The 17,786-nt window shown below is 38.5% G+C and overlaps 1 protein-coding gene across 2 annotated transcripts in view; it reads right to left on the bottom strand.

The window, feature by feature from the left end:
- The window catches only part of rbpms (RNA binding protein with multiple splicing), a 46,830-nt gene that overhangs the window by 15,701 nt on the left and 13,343 nt on the right, over positions 1-17,786 (bottom strand). For both annotated transcript variants that reach the window (XM_005813400.2, XM_023346182.1), the window contains exons 2-5: positions 13,240-13,317; positions 11,478-11,516; positions 8,395-8,457; positions 2,293-2,443 (exon numbers count right to left, since the gene is read on the bottom strand). In XM_005813400.2, the coding sequence (XP_005813457.1) occupies positions 2,293-2,443; positions 8,395-8,457; positions 11,478-11,516; positions 13,240-13,317 (331 nt within the window). The remainder of the gene's footprint in view (positions 1-2,292; positions 2,444-8,394; positions 8,458-11,477; positions 11,517-13,239; positions 13,318-17,786) is intronic.

Here is a 17,786-nt window from a genome sequence, read left to right as displayed (position 1 = left end):
TTTGTATCTTTAGGTTCTCCCTCAAAGCCTGTTTTTTTGTAGCACCAGAAAACCTGATAACTACTTTGGGAGCATAAAAACAAGTAAAAATGTCAAGGCGATCTGAAGTGAAGTATTAGGAGTATTACAGATTACTTTTACATAGTTTATCACTTTGAGCTTCATCACAATATTCAACAGCATGTAATGTCACATTTAAACATACAGCACACTCCACTGTCACTGGAACAACTGAGAAAAATGTGAAAAAAGCCCTCAAATAAATTGTTATTATGGATTCTCTGTGATCCCAAAATCAGCTAGAGATTTTTTTAAACCATCTTTGACTCTCCTCTGCACTGCATGTGATTTCAAGGCAAGCATTGGTCCAGCCTTGTAACTGTTCCAGTTTTAATAAATGCTCTGACTGTAGATTTACGCAAGTTAAGTTGATCAGATACTTTCTTGTAGTCAATGCACCTAACCCTGATTATTAAATATATACAGTGACCCATCGCCTATTTGTAATTCAGTTTTTGCAGACTTTTCTGTGGAATGTATCTCCAAATTATTCGATTCTGTGTCAGAGCTAAGACAGTTTGCACTGTGCATATCAATGCATATTGAGGCATATTTGAACAATTAAAATCGGCAGCAATAAGCTTTTTGAGGGAATCTCAAAGATTTGCCGATTTTACGTGTTCGCTGGCGGCTGTAGCCTTTAGCCAACTCAAATATCAGGTGTCTACCATATATTTATATTTTCCTATGGGGAATGGTGTGTACTCTTGTCTTTCCCATTTTGAAGAGAGGCTAAGATAAAAGTACAACATCCTATCTTTACCCCAATGAAACAAAAATCCAAAAAGTTCCATGAAACTGTGATTGACCTAAAAAGGCATGCATCCATAAAAACAATGCTTCAGTAACATAAATTTTAAAGAATATTTGAGCTGTGCCACCGGTTGTGGTGACAGTATTTCTGTGAATATTTTTTCTTAATGTGTTCCACTCCCATCCTCCATTGAACAAATTAAGGATTGATTTTTTTCTAAAGGTTTTCTGTGTGAGTTGGTGCTATGTAATATATATATATATATTAAGGCTTTTTAGATATCGTTACTAAAGTTGACACACAATAAACTAGCATTTGTAATTATTTCCTGGACTCAAATGTACCTTTAGCGAGCTTATAGAGTTAGCATTAACTTGATTAGTTTAAGCAACAGATCTAATAAATGTAATTTAAGCTGGTGAAATTAATGGTTATCAGCAAATACTATTGTATACCCCTGTTTGAACACAAAGACCTGTTATTCTACAAATTACTAAACTCTGCAGCTTAAATCAGGACCCTTTAGACTCTAAATTGGATACAAATAAGAACAAAAAGCTTTACAGGCGGAGCAACAGTAGCTGGAAGAAATTGCAAATGAGAGGAAATCACCTCAAACATAATTTACTCGTAAAGCTGAGTGCAAGGTGACTGTGAAAAAAGGTGCACAAGTGAGGAAACAGTGCTGTGTGGTGTACAGGGAGTGGACACTTAAAAACGTAAAAATCAGACAACGTGGGGTAACTCATTGGAGAACCATCAGACAAACATAATTTTAAGGAGCATTTATCTGTACTTCTCTATCAAAGAATGATCAAGAAAAAAATGGCTGATTAAAAAATCTCTTATCAGGAAGTGTATGAAATTTCTCTCCTGGTGATTACGTCATGGTTTCATTAATCGTTTCCGTCCATTTTCCTCTGAGGCAACCAGTAACACCCCCTTCTCTGGCAAAGAAAAGATCCAAGATAAGAGCGGTTTGGTCATTCAGGAAGAATGCACTATTACAGCTGGTCTATGTTTAACTATCAATGAATAATTTCTGCAAAACCCTTTAACCTCTCGGAAAAATGTTTAACCGACTGGGAACTGCGTGAACACATTCCAAACACACCTGGTACTTTCAGGTCCAACAGTTAACAATGAACATGCACGGTTAATAAGTACTTAATCTATGAGAGTATCAATCTTTTACCAGGTGAGCTAAAATAAGCAGGTTTTCAGTAAACATTTTACATGAAGGGATTTTTTTGTTACATTTTTGTTAAAACATAACCAACCCAAATGTTCTGTTGGAGAAAGAAAAAACAGGCACAGCATTCTATATACTTTTTGTCAAACAGAGCACATAAATATGTCCGATAATAAAAAAAAAGTCCTAAAGGGAAACAGCTGCCCAGTCGAGCTCAGCCAAAGGAAGCAGCAGCACAAAGTAAGACATACTCAAGGACAGGCAGATGAGTGATCGGAGCACTTACATGGATCTCTGCTAATGAACTGAGGGCCGGGGCTCTGCTGGGAGGGAGGGGGGTTGGGCGTGCCGACCAGCTTGTTTTTAGCCATCTTGGTGTTGGCCTTGGCGAACTCCAGCCGCAGAGTTTGGGGAATCTCTGGATCAAAACGGACACCCTGAGATCAACCGGAGAGATGCGTCAGGGACAAGCTTTGTTTTAGTAACACAGTAGAAAGGATCGTTGAACTGTACAAAGTGTTTCAGTATTTTGACAAAGCTTTTAAAAAACAAACAGTAAATTAAGTTTATTTGTAAAGCACATTTCAAGAACATGCCAGTTCAAAGTGCATTGTGAAAACATACAAAACATTGTAAACACTTCATATAGCCACCAGTTGTGAAAAACAATAACAGACATTGCTAAAATCAGCAATAAACATCAAATATGTTGGTCAATGTTCCATATATTGTGGTTCAAAAGCAACTTTAAAAAAAGGTTGCATATTTAATTTGTGAGTTGGAAAATGTTTAAGAGTGACTGTAAGGCATTATCCATTCTAGTATTTCATTAGACATGGCCTACTGATGTATGGTTTAAAGCTACAAAAGCGAGACGTTAAACCATCAGTTTCAAAAGTGGCAAAAATTAGCATTAAAATGTGAGCATCAAAATGTGAGCTGTGTATAAGGGCTGAAAACGAGACATTTTCCCCAAGCCAATGTGTCCAAATGTCTTTCCTGCTGAAGTCTATCTAACGGCGCGTTATCCAGTTGCTATCAGGAAAAGTACAGTGCATACACCCCTTTAAAATGCCTGTTTTCAATGTATGAATAAAATAAGGCCATGGTAAATAATTTCTAATCTTATTTCCAAATGGTAAGTGAAACGTACCATGTACAATTCAAACAAAAAGCAAACAAAATGTAGCAATAACCTAGCTACGTTAAGTGAGCACACCCTGAAGCTAATACTTTGGTGAATCATCTTCATACTCAATTTCCACAGTCAGTTTTCTTAAGAGTCCATCAGCATCCCTCATCTTGTCTAGACAATATTTGTCCACTCTAACTTGTAAGAGCTCTAAAATCCTACCAGATTGTGAGGACGTCTTTTTTTCTGTAAGGCTCAACTCAGTGTTTTGAAAAACTAGACACAGAAATGAAAAGGGAAATTTTGGAAAATCTAACTTGTCATTGAAAACTAGTCAAAACATTTTTCCAAGCGCTTGCAGCACATCTCACCTTGATTTAGCAGTGGGTGCAATGGTTTCCTTGCAAAAAATGTTAAAGTCTGTGCGAGTTAGCTTATAAATTTGAACTTTCACCGTGTTTCAGTTGTTTTGCAAGTGCCGATAGGCTGTTTACAAAGTTCTCGAACACCTTTTTGTTTCCCTTGAAGGTTGCTCACAGCAACTTTGTTGAGAGAGATTTGGGCTCACCACATAATGATTCCTAATGATGTTAAGAGCAGGTTTACTTTGCTTTCACAACCACCCTTCAAAACAGGATGCTTAAATTATTTTGCTTGGCACTCAGGTTGTTATGTGATAATTGGGGAGGAGATTACAAGACAAAAAACTTTGCTGACTAGTATTTAGTGCAGCAATAAATCAGAACAATACAGACAGCAACAGAAAATATTGCAAATTATAATGTGCTGTTTACACATTTGCCAGACTCTGGTTCCTGGAACTGTCACGGTCTACTGTTTTTAATACTTTAAAGAATTTCACAAGAAAATATGCAGCTTAAAATATGTCTCTTTTTATAAATCACTGGTAATTCTCCAACTACCCTGCAATTATGCATTATTTTTTAATTATTATATAGAGAGCACTCTTGGCTCTGAGATTCTCTTTTTAGCTGCTTTTAGTTGTTTTTAACTCCATAGAAGTTTCTCTTGGCTCAATGCTTCTGTGTAAGGAAGTGTGGCCTTTTTGGATGAACTCATTGCCAAAGCTATAGCTGTTATTAAATTTATTTTTCTTTTTAGTAGAAAGTTCTAGTGATTCAGTGCTACTGTGTCTCATTCCCAGACTAATCCAGTGATAGAGATATTCTTATAACCAATGCCATGGTCTCTTTATTTTTCTCTTCCACAGAAGGCAGTCCTGAACCAGAACCTCTGTTTATTTTGTCGCTCGTCCCTTAACTCTTAACCTCTGACCTTTTATAGCTGTTTGTAATGACCTGGGTTCTAACAGAGGTTTCTGTCTGTTAAAAATGGACGGATTTCACTCCACCGTCACCATATACTTGATCAGATTGCTGCAAACATGTTGATTGCTGAACTACATTTGAAAGAATTTGATTTGTCCAAACTGTATTTCGACCTAATTTGAGTCTATATTATTGGATGTAACTTTGACTTGTTGGTCCTGTAAATTGCTTTGAGATTATGTTTGTTCTAAAGTATAATTAGATACATAAACTTATGCAAATTAACTAAAAATGCAGCTTGGAATGTGATGTCTGATGTAAGCTGCTCACTGTGGATTATTGAGAAATTTATAATCCAAGCCTGATGACACAATCCTGGCTAACACATGGTGTCATTTAAAAGTCAGGCAGATAAGCCACAAGAACCTTAATATGCTTCCTACTGAACCCTGGAACTGTAATTTAATATCACGACATCAGATGCCTCATTTGTCATGACACAGTCAGTGCTAAAGCTTAAAAGGAGCCACAGGTTTTGGCAAATGCTTGACATGCCACTGCTAAAGCCCTTCTGACATACCACTGCTCATGACAAATCAAATATAAAGGGTGTTTTTAACGCCACATGACCAGTTGGCCAAATCATTTCCCCTCACAGTTACTTGTGCTTGAGAAAACACAAGGAATGTGGCACAATCCAAGATCCTCCTCATCCAAATCGCAGTGAAGACACGTTTACTTTGCTTGCAAGCAACCAAATGGCAGGAAATTTTAGAGGCCACAGTAAATGTCATCAAATTAACCATATTTATTTGCCCACACAAGATGCAGAGAAGCAACAAAGGTCAAATCAGCTGTGCAGAAAAGCAGTCGAGGTGCGAAGTTCTCTGCAGCAAAGACGCAAGGAATTGCTCCTTTTGGGCTTCTCATCTCGTCCCTGCAGGCTTGGGCAAAGCTGAGCTGCAACAAGCGAGTGAAGGCTCTTCTCATGAAAGAGGGAGGAATTAACTGGGATTGCCTTGGCTCAGGGCGGCTCGCAGCTTCTACCGGTAGTAGCTGCAAAGGTGTAATAAGCTGCAAAGTTATAATGAGGGGCCCCAGTTCTCCAATGTTTGAACCAAACTGTGTATCCACCTTGAAGAGCTTCTTAGCTTCTTCTTCTCCACCACCATCTTTGGTTAATGCTAATGTTTTTGTAATTTGGAGGAAATAAAACATAGCTCCTGATAGGAAACAAATCCCTCACTTTCTCTGGAGGTTTCTCACTATTCCGCATATCTAAATATGCAGATAGATGTTTTCAAAAAAAAGAAAACTTATCTCCATATGACCTCTCGGGAACATAACTCTGCCTCCAAAAAAATAAAACAATTCTTATTCCCACTTAGAGATTCACCAGAAACGTTGCGAGTGCTGCTGGCTCATAATAAGATGATAATTTTTCTCCTTTCTTCCTTTCTGCTCTGTCTTTGATACGTACCAACGCATCTAACATCTGAAAGGCAGCACACTCTGCTGTCACAGTCCCACTACAGTTACGGAGATAAAAGTGATCTTTTTCCGTCACGAAGAAATCAACAAATCTACTAAATATATAAATAACAATAGGAAAGTAAAGGTTGTGAAAGCTGGAGTTCATTACTGCCTTGGTTTTTACAAAGCTGGTTAAAACTCTGTGAATATGGGCTCTGTTGTTTTTTTTTTATATATTTGAGCCTGCCTCACCAAGGCTTCTCCTGAGCTACAGACTGAAATAAGAGAGATTAAAATTAAACCCTAGATCAATATCCTCTATTTATACACACAAGAAGACTTAATTTTCTCCAAAACTTGCAGCATTCACAGGCAAAGCTCAAAGAGGCAGCTTTATTTCCATAAACAGAACGCCTTCAGATGCTCCATAGTAGGCATAATGTGAATGTATCTTTATCACCATATATTGTGTGCAATATCATTGTTGTAAGGAACTGTTATTTATTTTTTTATAAAGCTTGTGGTTTTCAGGTGCAGATACAGAGATCAGAATTTTGTGGCTGATTACCAATCTCCAATTTTTGTAAAATTTTGGTGAACCCACACGAGCTTTAGTCGATTCTGGTTTCTTTTTAAATACTATATTGTAAGAAGGCATTGAAACAGCATTTACAAATGGAGTCACATCCATCCATCCGTTTTCTAACACCCTTGTCGGGAGGGGTGCTGGTGCCTATCTCCAGCTAACGTTCAAGGCTAGGGACCGGGTCACCCTGGACAGATCGCCAGTCTGTCGCAGGGCAACACAGAGACAGACAGAACACACAACCATGCACACACACACTCACACCTAGGGAGAATTTAGAGAGACCAAGTTTTTTGGACTGTGGGAGGAAGCCGGAGTACCCGGAGAGAACCCACGTATGCACAGGGAGAACATGCAAACTCTGTGCAGAAAGACCCCGGGTCGGGAATCGAACCCAGGTCCTTCTTGCTGCAAGGGAAACAGTGCTATCAACTGCGCCACTGTGCAGCCCCCATGGAGTCACATCATTCAGCAATATGCTCAAGAGTGATCTTGTCAGTGATTTTTTTTCTTACAGCATGTCCAGCGCATTCAACAATCAGAAAAAAGTTTGTACTTTTGAGTTTCTGACCCGCTGATCATCAGTCACAGCCAGTAAGGATGAAAATCAGCCAATTCTGATTTCTTATCTGCGACTTAGTAATTTTTTACTTTTTCTGCTATGTACCTAAAACAGTGCTGAATAAATTATGTAAAAGTTGTGGGGCTTCCTCAGTGTTGTCAGTGAGTTCCGGTCATTATTTTTTTTTAAATTAAAAAGCTATTTTTTTTCTCTGAAAATACTGAGGAAAAATTGGTGCATCTTAACGAGATTAATAGAAATGCACCGTTTTATGTTATAAAAAATACATTTCAAACTTCCCTAATCTTAAAATTCCTTAATCTACAAATATTGATTCAGTTTATATTTGCCCCATGTCAGTGCTAACTTAAGGACTATCAGCAGCAAATGGCTAGCTGCTAACCTTAGCTGCTAATATTGCTGAGGTTAGCAGCTAATGGTTAGCCATTTACTATATTATCAGCCCACAAAATGTTTTATTCTGTTCTGCCACTATTTCTTCATTCTTCAAAAATGCTAAATAAGTTCACCAAGTTCAAAGTGTTGAAGGTTTCGTCAATGTTTTGGAACATAGTGCTATCAGCTGGTCAAGGCTACCTTAACATAACAGGACAACAGCAAACAACATTACCGTCAACAACCATCTCTGCTTTTCTTTGTATCCAGTAGAAAAGGCTTCATAATCTGAAATTTTGCTATAAAGAACAGCAGTTCAACTTATGTTTATCAATGTCAATTTTGTATGCATGTGAAATAGCAAATACCAACCTTAGCATTGTTGTGGCTAACGCATAGCTGTCACAATATTTTCAAGGTTCTTACTAGTAACTTATCTTGTCTGTCACCATTTGTGGTTGTAACAAAATACCCAAAATGTTAGCAAATAATACATTTGAAAGTGGTGGAGTCCACTTCAATGTTTTGTAGCTGTGTACTATCAGCCAGTGGACAGGAAATAATAAGCTGTCAATATGATAAAGCAAGACACAAACTACTTCCTTTTGCAAATGAAAATAAATATACGGTATGTCTTGTGCTCAGTTTTATAACTGAGACTATTAACATTATTGTAGACCTGCTTCACATGCTGATAGCAACTGGATATATTTTGTCCAGACAAACATCATTAAGATGAAAAATATTATAGCACAACATCTGGTTTTTTTTTTTTACTTAGCCGTCATATACTTGCATCAGATTTTTTTTTTTTTATTTGCATTTGAAGGGTCATGAAGGAATGTGTGTACTTCACCTCAATTAAAGCTGCAAAAAAAAGAAGAGGAGGAAGAAGCAGAAACATGCTTTGCGCTGAGCCGGTGCTCGAGCGGTGAGGGCATGGCACTTACGTTCAAGGCATTCTTAGCAGCCTCTGCCTCTGATCGGCTGTCAAAGCTGACAAACCCCACTGGCTGGGGAGAGAAAGAAGACAGAACAAAAAGAAAGAAACATTGTTTAGGGCAGAAATCTGAGTCTGCATTTCTGTCTGAATGACAAAAACATGTTCTTTTTTTATACACTGTGTACATTTTTTCATTTCTTATCAGAGTCAACTCCTTCCTTCTGCGTCTCTTTCTCTCTTGCCCTGTTTATGAAACTGTGGTGACATGAGGAGAGATAGAGAAGAAGGGGGAGTAAAAAATGCTGTTTGGTTTGCACAGAGAGAGTTCAACGTACGGGCTCTCCTTTGCCCAAATACGGGCAATGTGAGGAGCAAGAAAGTGCATGTAAGAGTTGCTGTAAAAGACCCTGAGAAGGGAGGGAGAAGAAGCTAAAAAGAGATAGCGATGAGAAGAAAAAAAGAAGACAAATGAGTACAGAGTTTAGAGGTGAGAGGTGAAAATAGAAGAAAGTGAGGCCAAAGCTTTTAAAAGCTCCTCTCCTCAAGCAGGCCTGCTTCGTGACATTTGTTTTAGAGTGTTAACTTCGGAGACCTGTCGCAATGATGGGAGGGGCACGAACGGAAAAAAAGCAAAAGGAGAGCAAGACTATGCAGGTGTGAATCCCAAAAAAAGGTTTGTTGTTCCATGTTTGTGTGGTTAGAGAGCCTCCAAACACATTGCTCCCTTGGGTTCACACCGCCGTCTGTGATCTGGAAAAGCCGTCGAGGGTTATGGGAATTTGGAATAAGTGGAGCGAGAAGCAGGAGGGAGAGGAGGGGGAGAAGAGGAGAAAAAGACGAAACACACACATAAAAGAAAGGACTTAGTAAAGACGTCAGGAGGAGGAAGCGTAGCAGGAATATAAATAGAAAGGGTCTGAGGTCTGGCTGCTGTTGCTATATATGGAGATGGCTGCGAGTTCTCTGGCTGGTGGAGAGAGAGGGCCGATCGATTGATTTATGTCGCCATCGCCATTGCCATTAGTGAGGAGAAGCAAAACAAAGCAGGGGCACTCCTGGACAGTACTTTGTGACTCCTGACTGAACGTGCGCATTAGCTGACATTTGTCTTGTTGAGGATGGCATTTATGGAGGGGGGGAGAAGGTAAGCGATGCCCCTCTTCAGTCAGTTCAAGGGCTAGTTTGGAGACAAGCATTTCAGCAAAGGTCCTTTTTTTGTATCACATCCCTCCTTGCCCCCCCAAAAAAAAATTAGCTATTAACTCACAGTTTAGTTTTTAAAGTCGCAGACATTTTCTTTAAAACATCTGCCAAGTGTAAATACAGTAAAATGGAAATTCATGGAGGTTTTTTACTGTTAGCTGACTCTTCGCAATGCAGACGCAGCCATAACATCCGTAAGTGGTGGTGAGTGGAGATGTTTAAGACTTTTAAAAGCACTTGTATTAGTGCAGTTGCAAGGGCCATTTAGGAACTGTTATTTGCACCATGTTTTACACGATGGCTGGTTTATAAAGGAAACAAACAGGGTTTTGTTTACTCCAGCACTATGACCTTAAATTTCAGGGTTACATAAAGGAAAACAGCAAACTAATTTATTTGGAAAAAGTGTTCAAATATCTTTCAGCTTGACTCTTCTGTTCAGGTTTGTCTAACACCTCTTTTCTTATACTTTGCTTCACAAAATGCCTGATTTTATTGTAATATTTGTAATTGCTCTTTCAAAATATTTATGCGGAACTTGATTCATATCTGAATGCTGTTAGGATTTGTTGTCAAGACACTTAAAGACAAATTTGGCCTTGTGTTGTTGCCTTGTGAACAACATTTCACAACAAAAAATATTTCAGTTTGTTATGGTTTGTTATGGTCATCCATATCTCTGTAGGACTGTTGTCAACAAGAACCACAGGTGGTGGTACATAGAACCACTTAGTACTGGTACTTAGTGGTACCAGTTTGTTATTAATCTGTGTTTATTGAGGTAAACACAAGGTTAATTAATAGCTAAAAGAATGAGCTTTTCAAGGCCATTTGTCTTTGCTTCAGGCAGAAACTACTTAATAGAGAAGAGCAATGGAGAATACTTAAAAGTATAAACTATAGCCGACATCGGTGAACCATTATCTACCCATAATGTGTGGAACAAGGATCTGAGAATGAAATCAAACCCAAATTAACTGTGTTCCAGACAGTTGGAGTCAGAAAGTCCGTGGAATATGCTAAGTGCTGTGAGAAGCTAATTACTGGGTACTGACAGTGTTTTGTTGTATTTTATGTATAAATCATTAAAGAAACAAGCTCATGAGCAGACTATGGAGTACTGCACTTGTAAAAGACTTTCCTAAGTACAAATAAACTGTTTATTAGTGCAACTATTACTATAAACCAATTTGGAAACATCTGTAAATATCTGTATAATTCACAGGAAAATAGTATTTTATTGTCTTTTTCAGAGCTTTCGGCACTTTGTCACAGCCTGTCACAAAAATGTTCCAGTTTCTTTAGTTGAGTCTTCAACTAAAAAGCACTAATAAAGTGTGAAAGCACCAATAAACTATGTCCTGTACTCCACTACTGCTGAATCTTGTGAGTGTTTTTCATATCCTGAAACTACTAGTAAAATTAAGAAATGTGTTATTGCAGTATATGCTCCCCAATAAGCCCAAGGTTTGAGCAGAACATGTCTTAGCAGGAGACAGTGTGATGTGAAAATATAGGTTGCTTGACTCTGCCTATGCGCACCTGCCAGACTAGCTAATTTTCAGTCCTGTTCCTCTGGAGAAAAACTCTGACCTCGTGTTAAAATGCTCTTTTTGACACCCTCCACCCCTACGAGCAGTATCAGACTGGCAAAGACAACTGGGTGAAACGTGTTTCCCCCTCCCAACAGGAAACCTCTCTTACACGTTAAAGAGGTACTTTCCGACAAAACAGAGGGGTTATCCTTCCCTGTCAGCAAGCCGATCCCACCAAGATGGAAAAAAGGAGCTGCAGTGAATTGCAAGCTTCTGACAGATGGGCTGTTTTGTTAGGCAGCGGCAGAAATTCATGCAGTGGATTCTTTGGATGAGAAGACATTAAACATACCTGCTTAGAAGTGAGCTTTATCAAGGATCCTTCGTAACCCTGAGAAAAAAAAACAGAATTATGACGTAGGAAAAGACTGCCTTACAATAGTATTCATACCCTTATGTAAATGTACCTTTAATGTATTTTATTCTTATTTTATGTAATAAATCAAAACAAAAGGCTGTTAAAGGGTAAAAAACAAAGTTTTCAAAAATCTGAAAAGTGTGCATTTGTATTTAGCATTTTTAACTCAGATTCCCCTAAATACAGATATATGCCTTTATAAGCTGCCTACTTAGTAAATAGAGTCAATTTCGAGAAATAGATTTCTTTGTGGAAATTGATCACAAAATAAAGTCAGACGTTTTTAGAGAATATTAGTGGATAGACATATAGTACACCGGAATGAAAGTAGAGTAAGGATATATCAGAGTCAGGTTATTTCCCAAGCCTGCTTACTGGCAATGGCTGCCCAACTAAACTGACAGGCCAGGCAAGGAGAACATTAATGAGATAAGGAGATGCCAAAGGAAACTCTGGAGGAGCTGCAGAGCTCCATAATTCAGCTCTAAATCATAAACACATATATGGGCTTAACAGAAGAGTGCCAAGAAGATGGGGGTGGGGGGGGAAATCCATATGAAGTTCCATTTAAACTTTGTCAAAAATCATAAAGGGAAAAGCAACATCTGGTCAAATAAGGCCAGAGTTTAAGCTTTTGGCCAACAGGCAAAGGAAGCCGGTCAGAGTTGATGCAAATATCGATTTTAGATGAGAAGAAACTAAAACTGGGTTGGAGGTTCCCCTTGAAGCACATAACAACCCCAAACCAGGTCCAGATCAAAATCCAACTGAGAAACTTGAAAACTGCTCTTCACAGGTAGCCTCAGTCCAATCTAACTGAGCTGAAAATATCTGGCATAGAAAAACATCGATCTCTAGATGTGAAAGTAGAGGAGCAACCCAAAAAAATTGCAGTTGTTATTATAACCACAGATCTCTCTCTCTCTCTCTCTCTCTATATATATATATATATATATATATATATATATATATATATATATATATATATATATATATATATATATATATATATATATATATATATATATCTGTGTGTGTCACAAAAAAGAACGTTGAAGATTGTGCTTACAACATAACAAAATATTGAAAAGTTTTAGCGATGTGATGACCTCTGAGAGGCACAGGCATTTTATAACATTTGCTTTACATGGTAAGGTTGCTTTCTGGAGCTCTTAGAAAAAGACCATATGGATTGGATTGTTGTGTCTTATCTAATTATTCAAGGCTTCCAGCTCTTAACACTCATGATGTAAACCTTTTTACTCAGGGTACATACCAAACGCATTGTCTAATAGAGGGATTACATGGATTGCAATTATTCAATCACTTGAACAGCACTGCTCTTGAACCATTAAGGTGCATTATTCTCGGGCGACGGGCCAAAAAGCCAGCAACATCCAGGTTCGTTCAACTGGATTAGAAATCCCTGCCAGCGCAAGAAAGCGGAGCTTCCGAGGCGAAGCAAACAGCTTTGTTTTTGGATTGCAGGCGTTGAGCCACTTTTTCCATGATGAACACGCGATTGAGATGTGATTGAAGCCTGGCGTTAGGAGCACAGACACTTGAACCTCGAGGGAGAGTTTCCATTGCCGTTTATTTCATCACCATGAATGGAGGTCTCATTGACTGCTGGAAAAAAAGGAAAGCAGCTAAGAATAGCTGCTGCAGCCCATCGGTTTAAAACATACAAACATACCTTAAATGGTCTGAAGAGGAGATATAGCTCCCGTGGTTTGATATCCAGCGGTAGCCCACTGACGAATAGTGTTCGGACCTGAAGAGGACAAGAGAGAGGGATGATGTATTTTTCATTAACCTCTGTGGTTATAAATAGCCGCAATGGCTCTCTGACGGTGACATAGGAGATTATGAGGAACAGGACAATGAAGTTAAACAGTTACACTCAAAGATAGAGATACATTACTGTTCTGCAAACGCACTCCTTTCTGCACCATTGTGCTCTCCTGTGTAATCTGCAAATGGCCAATCCCCCTTGGCAGTTTTATCCTCTGGTTTACATTTGAACTTTTCAACTTGCAGCATGGGTTGGCATTTCTTGAGAATTATAGCATACTGTATATGTTGAGTATGTTGGGTGGGAGGAAAACCCAAACTGAGAGTGAGAGACGGGGCATAAGTGCAGCGGACAAACGCATGATGACTTCGATCAGGCATTTAGGCGTAGAAGACATCGTGTTATGAAAACTGATGAGGAGAATATACAAGAAGGCTTATTTAAACAAGGTTTAATTAATAAAAAAAAAGAAACACTACGTAATGCTTTCAGGCTTTACTGCATCAAATACTATTTTCAGAGAAATAGTTCACAACCTCTGTGACGGAAACTTCAAAGATGGAAAATGAAGCAGAAAAAATTATTAATAAGTTGAACTCATCAGGTTTGAGAGCATTTGGGCTCCTTAAAACATGGATCTGAAGACAAACATAAGAGCGAGTAGAGCATAACTAACTTAACTAGTAACTGAGCTCTGACTGGGTGGCTGTGTCTTTACTCCCTTACATTGTATGTATAAAGTGCAAAACCTCCTACTTTTTTCAATGTAAATACATCATATCTATGTCTCTAAACTTTTATCTGATCTTTGTTGCACCTTACATAAAATGCCTTGCAGAACATGCTGTATGTTGATGCGTTTATGAAAAAAAAAAGAAAATGTTTACTTATGTGATTAATTTAAAGAAAAGAAAAATATAAATCTGAAAATTCATCATTTGTCATAGCTAATAAATTAGAAAATGTCAGAAAACGTCAGAGTGGCCACTAAACTACTCAACTGGAAAAATTGACTAGTTCACCATTTGTCAACTTGACAACAAAAAGCAAAAAACTCCACTCTTCTACTGCGTATGACGTCAGTTATTGCTGTGTCTATTTGCATTAATAGAAAATGTTTATTAAAAAAGGCATTTCTTGGGGGTGCTATGGTGGCGCAGGGGTTAAGCACAACCCACATATGGTGACCTTAGTCCTCTTCACGGCTGTCACAGGTTCGATTCCTGGCCTAGCGACCTTTGCCGCATGTCTTCCCTTTCTCTCATGACCCACTTTCCTGTCAATTCACTATCAAATAAAGGCCACTAGAGCCTATATATATATATATATATATACATATATATATATAAAAACAATTGATTAAGAAAGAAATAAGGCATTTCTCTTTGTTTAATTGGTTGGAATCACAAGATTCCACCTTTACCAGCCATTTAAGGAGGATGGTTTAAAACACAAAGTACCTTGTTTGTTTAGACCACAAAAACATGTCCAGCACTCACATAAGGGTTATTAAATTTAGAACTGCAAAATTAAATGGAATATTTAAAGAATAAATAAAAAAAAAAAATCTTAGCTATATGTTAACAGACATAAAAGATTTATTAATACTTTCAAAAGCCAGAAAAAGTTCAAATGGACACTTTTGTTCCAATTATTTAATGAGGAATTTCTAAGTTTGCTCTTTATTCTCTCATCAAAGTCAGTATGCAACTCTTTTATTTTTCCAGCCTGGTCAATCGCACAATGGAAAACCAAGCCTCCTTGTCTAAAAAAGGCTGGTGTGAACAACAGCAGTAGCAACAGCTCTGTCCACACATTCAGACCCATTAGACCCGAGCTGGGGTTTGGTAAACACAGACATAGCAGCACTACGGAGCACAGGTGCCGAGGAGTTGTTTCATGCTGCTGAGAGCAGATCTGGTTACAGATTTGTAGGCAGCGTAACAGAAAATTCTTTAGTTACATGCGTCTGTGAATCTGTCTGTGCTTAATAAAGGGTCAGCCCAGGGCAGAGCTGTTAACACACATCCAAACATTGAATGTGCCATTCACTGAAGCAACAGCTTTAAATCCCCATCAAAAGATTCAAAATGTAAAGTAGCCTTTCTCCAGTTGTATTTGTATATGCATATTTAATACAAACAATTTTTTTAGAAAATAGCTAAATATGCAATTTAGCTATAGTTTAACTAAAAAGCTCCACCTTAATATCAACAAGGCTTTCATAAAATTTTAGTTTTGTACACAAAGAAGATTCAAAGCTCCCAGATTCATTAGATTAAAAACTCAGGGGACAAAACGAGCTGCTGAACTAACATCTCACCTCATTCCCAAATGTAACCTGATCCACACCCCCAAAGCCAGAGGCTGATCAACACATAAACAAACGCAGCTTAGCAACTGGGGGAGCAAAAGCATGGTCAGCGTCACCAAGCTCATTCAAACATAAAGTAGAAAAAAAACGTTCCCCTGTGGTAACTCTCTCATCACAGTGGTGAGCTGGAACCTGTATTGTCCTCACTTCACCTCGTCTCAGGCAGATATGTTTAAATTAACCCTTAGGATGCTCTCGTTGCATTAAAAAGTCAGCAGAATAAAATCAATCAGGCTCAATGCAAACACAAAAACAAGTGGAAAAACTACACCTATAAAATGGTGTTGTGGATGAGTCACCTTTACTTTTCCATCCATCCATTTATTGTTCTACTCATCTGAGATCAGGTCAGTTGTGTAACAGGTCAGGTTAGGGCAACACAATATTAAAAAAACATGCAACAATATTGGTGGATGTTGCGATAAAAGTGACTCGCAACATTTCTTTCCTGAAAAAGTTGCTTCTTATGGCACCTGCTGTTTTGGCCTTGAGGCAACTTGTAGTTCGTTAATGACTTGAACACCTTACCACCTCTTAAAACCTTTCAGTCCTGCATCAAAGAACTGGTGTCAGCAAATACACAGACACAGAAAACCTGAATGCTTAATACTTTAGAAGTCTTTATAGAATAACACGAGTATAACAAGTTGATATTAGCGAGTAAATTAGTCGAGCATCTGCGTAGGTTACTTGTCGACGAGGGTTCTTTGAGCTAGCTGAGCAGCAGTGCATAGCAACAAGTGGAGGAGGAGCCGCATTTAGATACTTTCTGCTCCAAGTAGCAAGAAAAAACTCCTGCAACTTTCTGTATCTTTTTGATGAAAACAGGTTACAGTGGAGGAACAGCATGATTGTTCTTGAAATACCTTGATACCAGTAACCAGCGCATTGTTATTGGAAACTTACAAGAATAAAAATTAAGCTACATAGATTTGTGTCATTGCCAAATTTTGGCAACAATTATTCCTGTTGGAGCAAAAAAAGACCCATAAATAGATAGAAAACTCATCACACAGTTTTAATAAGACTAGACTAAATTAAGTGTAGTTATCTTAAAGACAAAGATGACAATTTTCACTTTAGCAAGAAGTTGGCATATAGCATAATAAAACCTTATCTATGCAGTGATCTATCTTGTCAAATATCATCTCTAATTGAACGTCTTATCTTTAGTCAGAGACATTTGAAAACTAGACAAGTTAAGACACACAACAAGGAGTACGGCACAGTCTTGGAACAATGGGACATTCTTGGCTGCTTCGGACCTCATTCCTGAGACTTCCTGACGTCAGCTATTGTGATATATGATCCTTTCTTTCCCTGCGTGTCCGGTGTGGAGCTGACTGCACACGTTGGTGATAGAATGTGGCAACAGCTCTTCACAGCGTACATCTGCTGTTGATTACTGCTAGTGTATTATGCCGCTAACAGAGTTGTAAAGGTGACTGCCATCATTGTGAAATTTCATAATCCATTAAACCAAAGTGAAGGTCAGACCAGAGGCTAAGCAGTTATAAAAATAAAAAAAAAACACAAAGTCAAACCTTCTGCTACTGTTTTACTGGATTTGTTTTACTGGTTTCCTCGTGAGTCACATACCTACATTACCATAGTGCTGAGGAACCAGGTCCAAGCCTTTGAATTGTTGACCATTTATGGCGTGTTCACACATGCACAGAGTAATGCGCAAGCAGGCTTCGATCAGAAACAGCAGCCTTTACCTTCAATAAGCCAGCTGAGTGCTTCGCAGCCGGCGTACCGGGGCAGTTCCTTGGCAACGCCTCAGCGGAGCAAGGCAGAGTGCGTAGCCCCGGGGCCAAAAACATCACATCCTATTAAGGCCACTTCTGCAGCAAGTCCTGGGGGGATCCATGCACCTCTAATCAGAGATCCCTGACTCCACAAGCACCGGATGAGGTCATCACCTTATTGGCTCTCCATCTACGCACCTTTCAGATTTTCTGGTGCCACCCTATTTGTTTAGACCTAGAAAGGGTGCTGTTCAATCAACAACACACAAATGAAAGACAAGCAGGAGGGAAAAATCTAATTATCAAAACTTTACTAAAATTTG

This window comes from Xiphophorus maculatus, chromosome 14 (assembly GCF_002775205.1).
Source record: "Xiphophorus maculatus strain JP 163 A chromosome 14, X_maculatus-5.0-male, whole genome shotgun sequence".
Classification (NCBI taxonomy): domain Eukaryota; kingdom Metazoa; phylum Chordata; class Actinopteri; order Cyprinodontiformes; family Poeciliidae; genus Xiphophorus; species Xiphophorus maculatus.
This window is presented reverse-complemented; position numbering and strand designations above follow the sequence as displayed.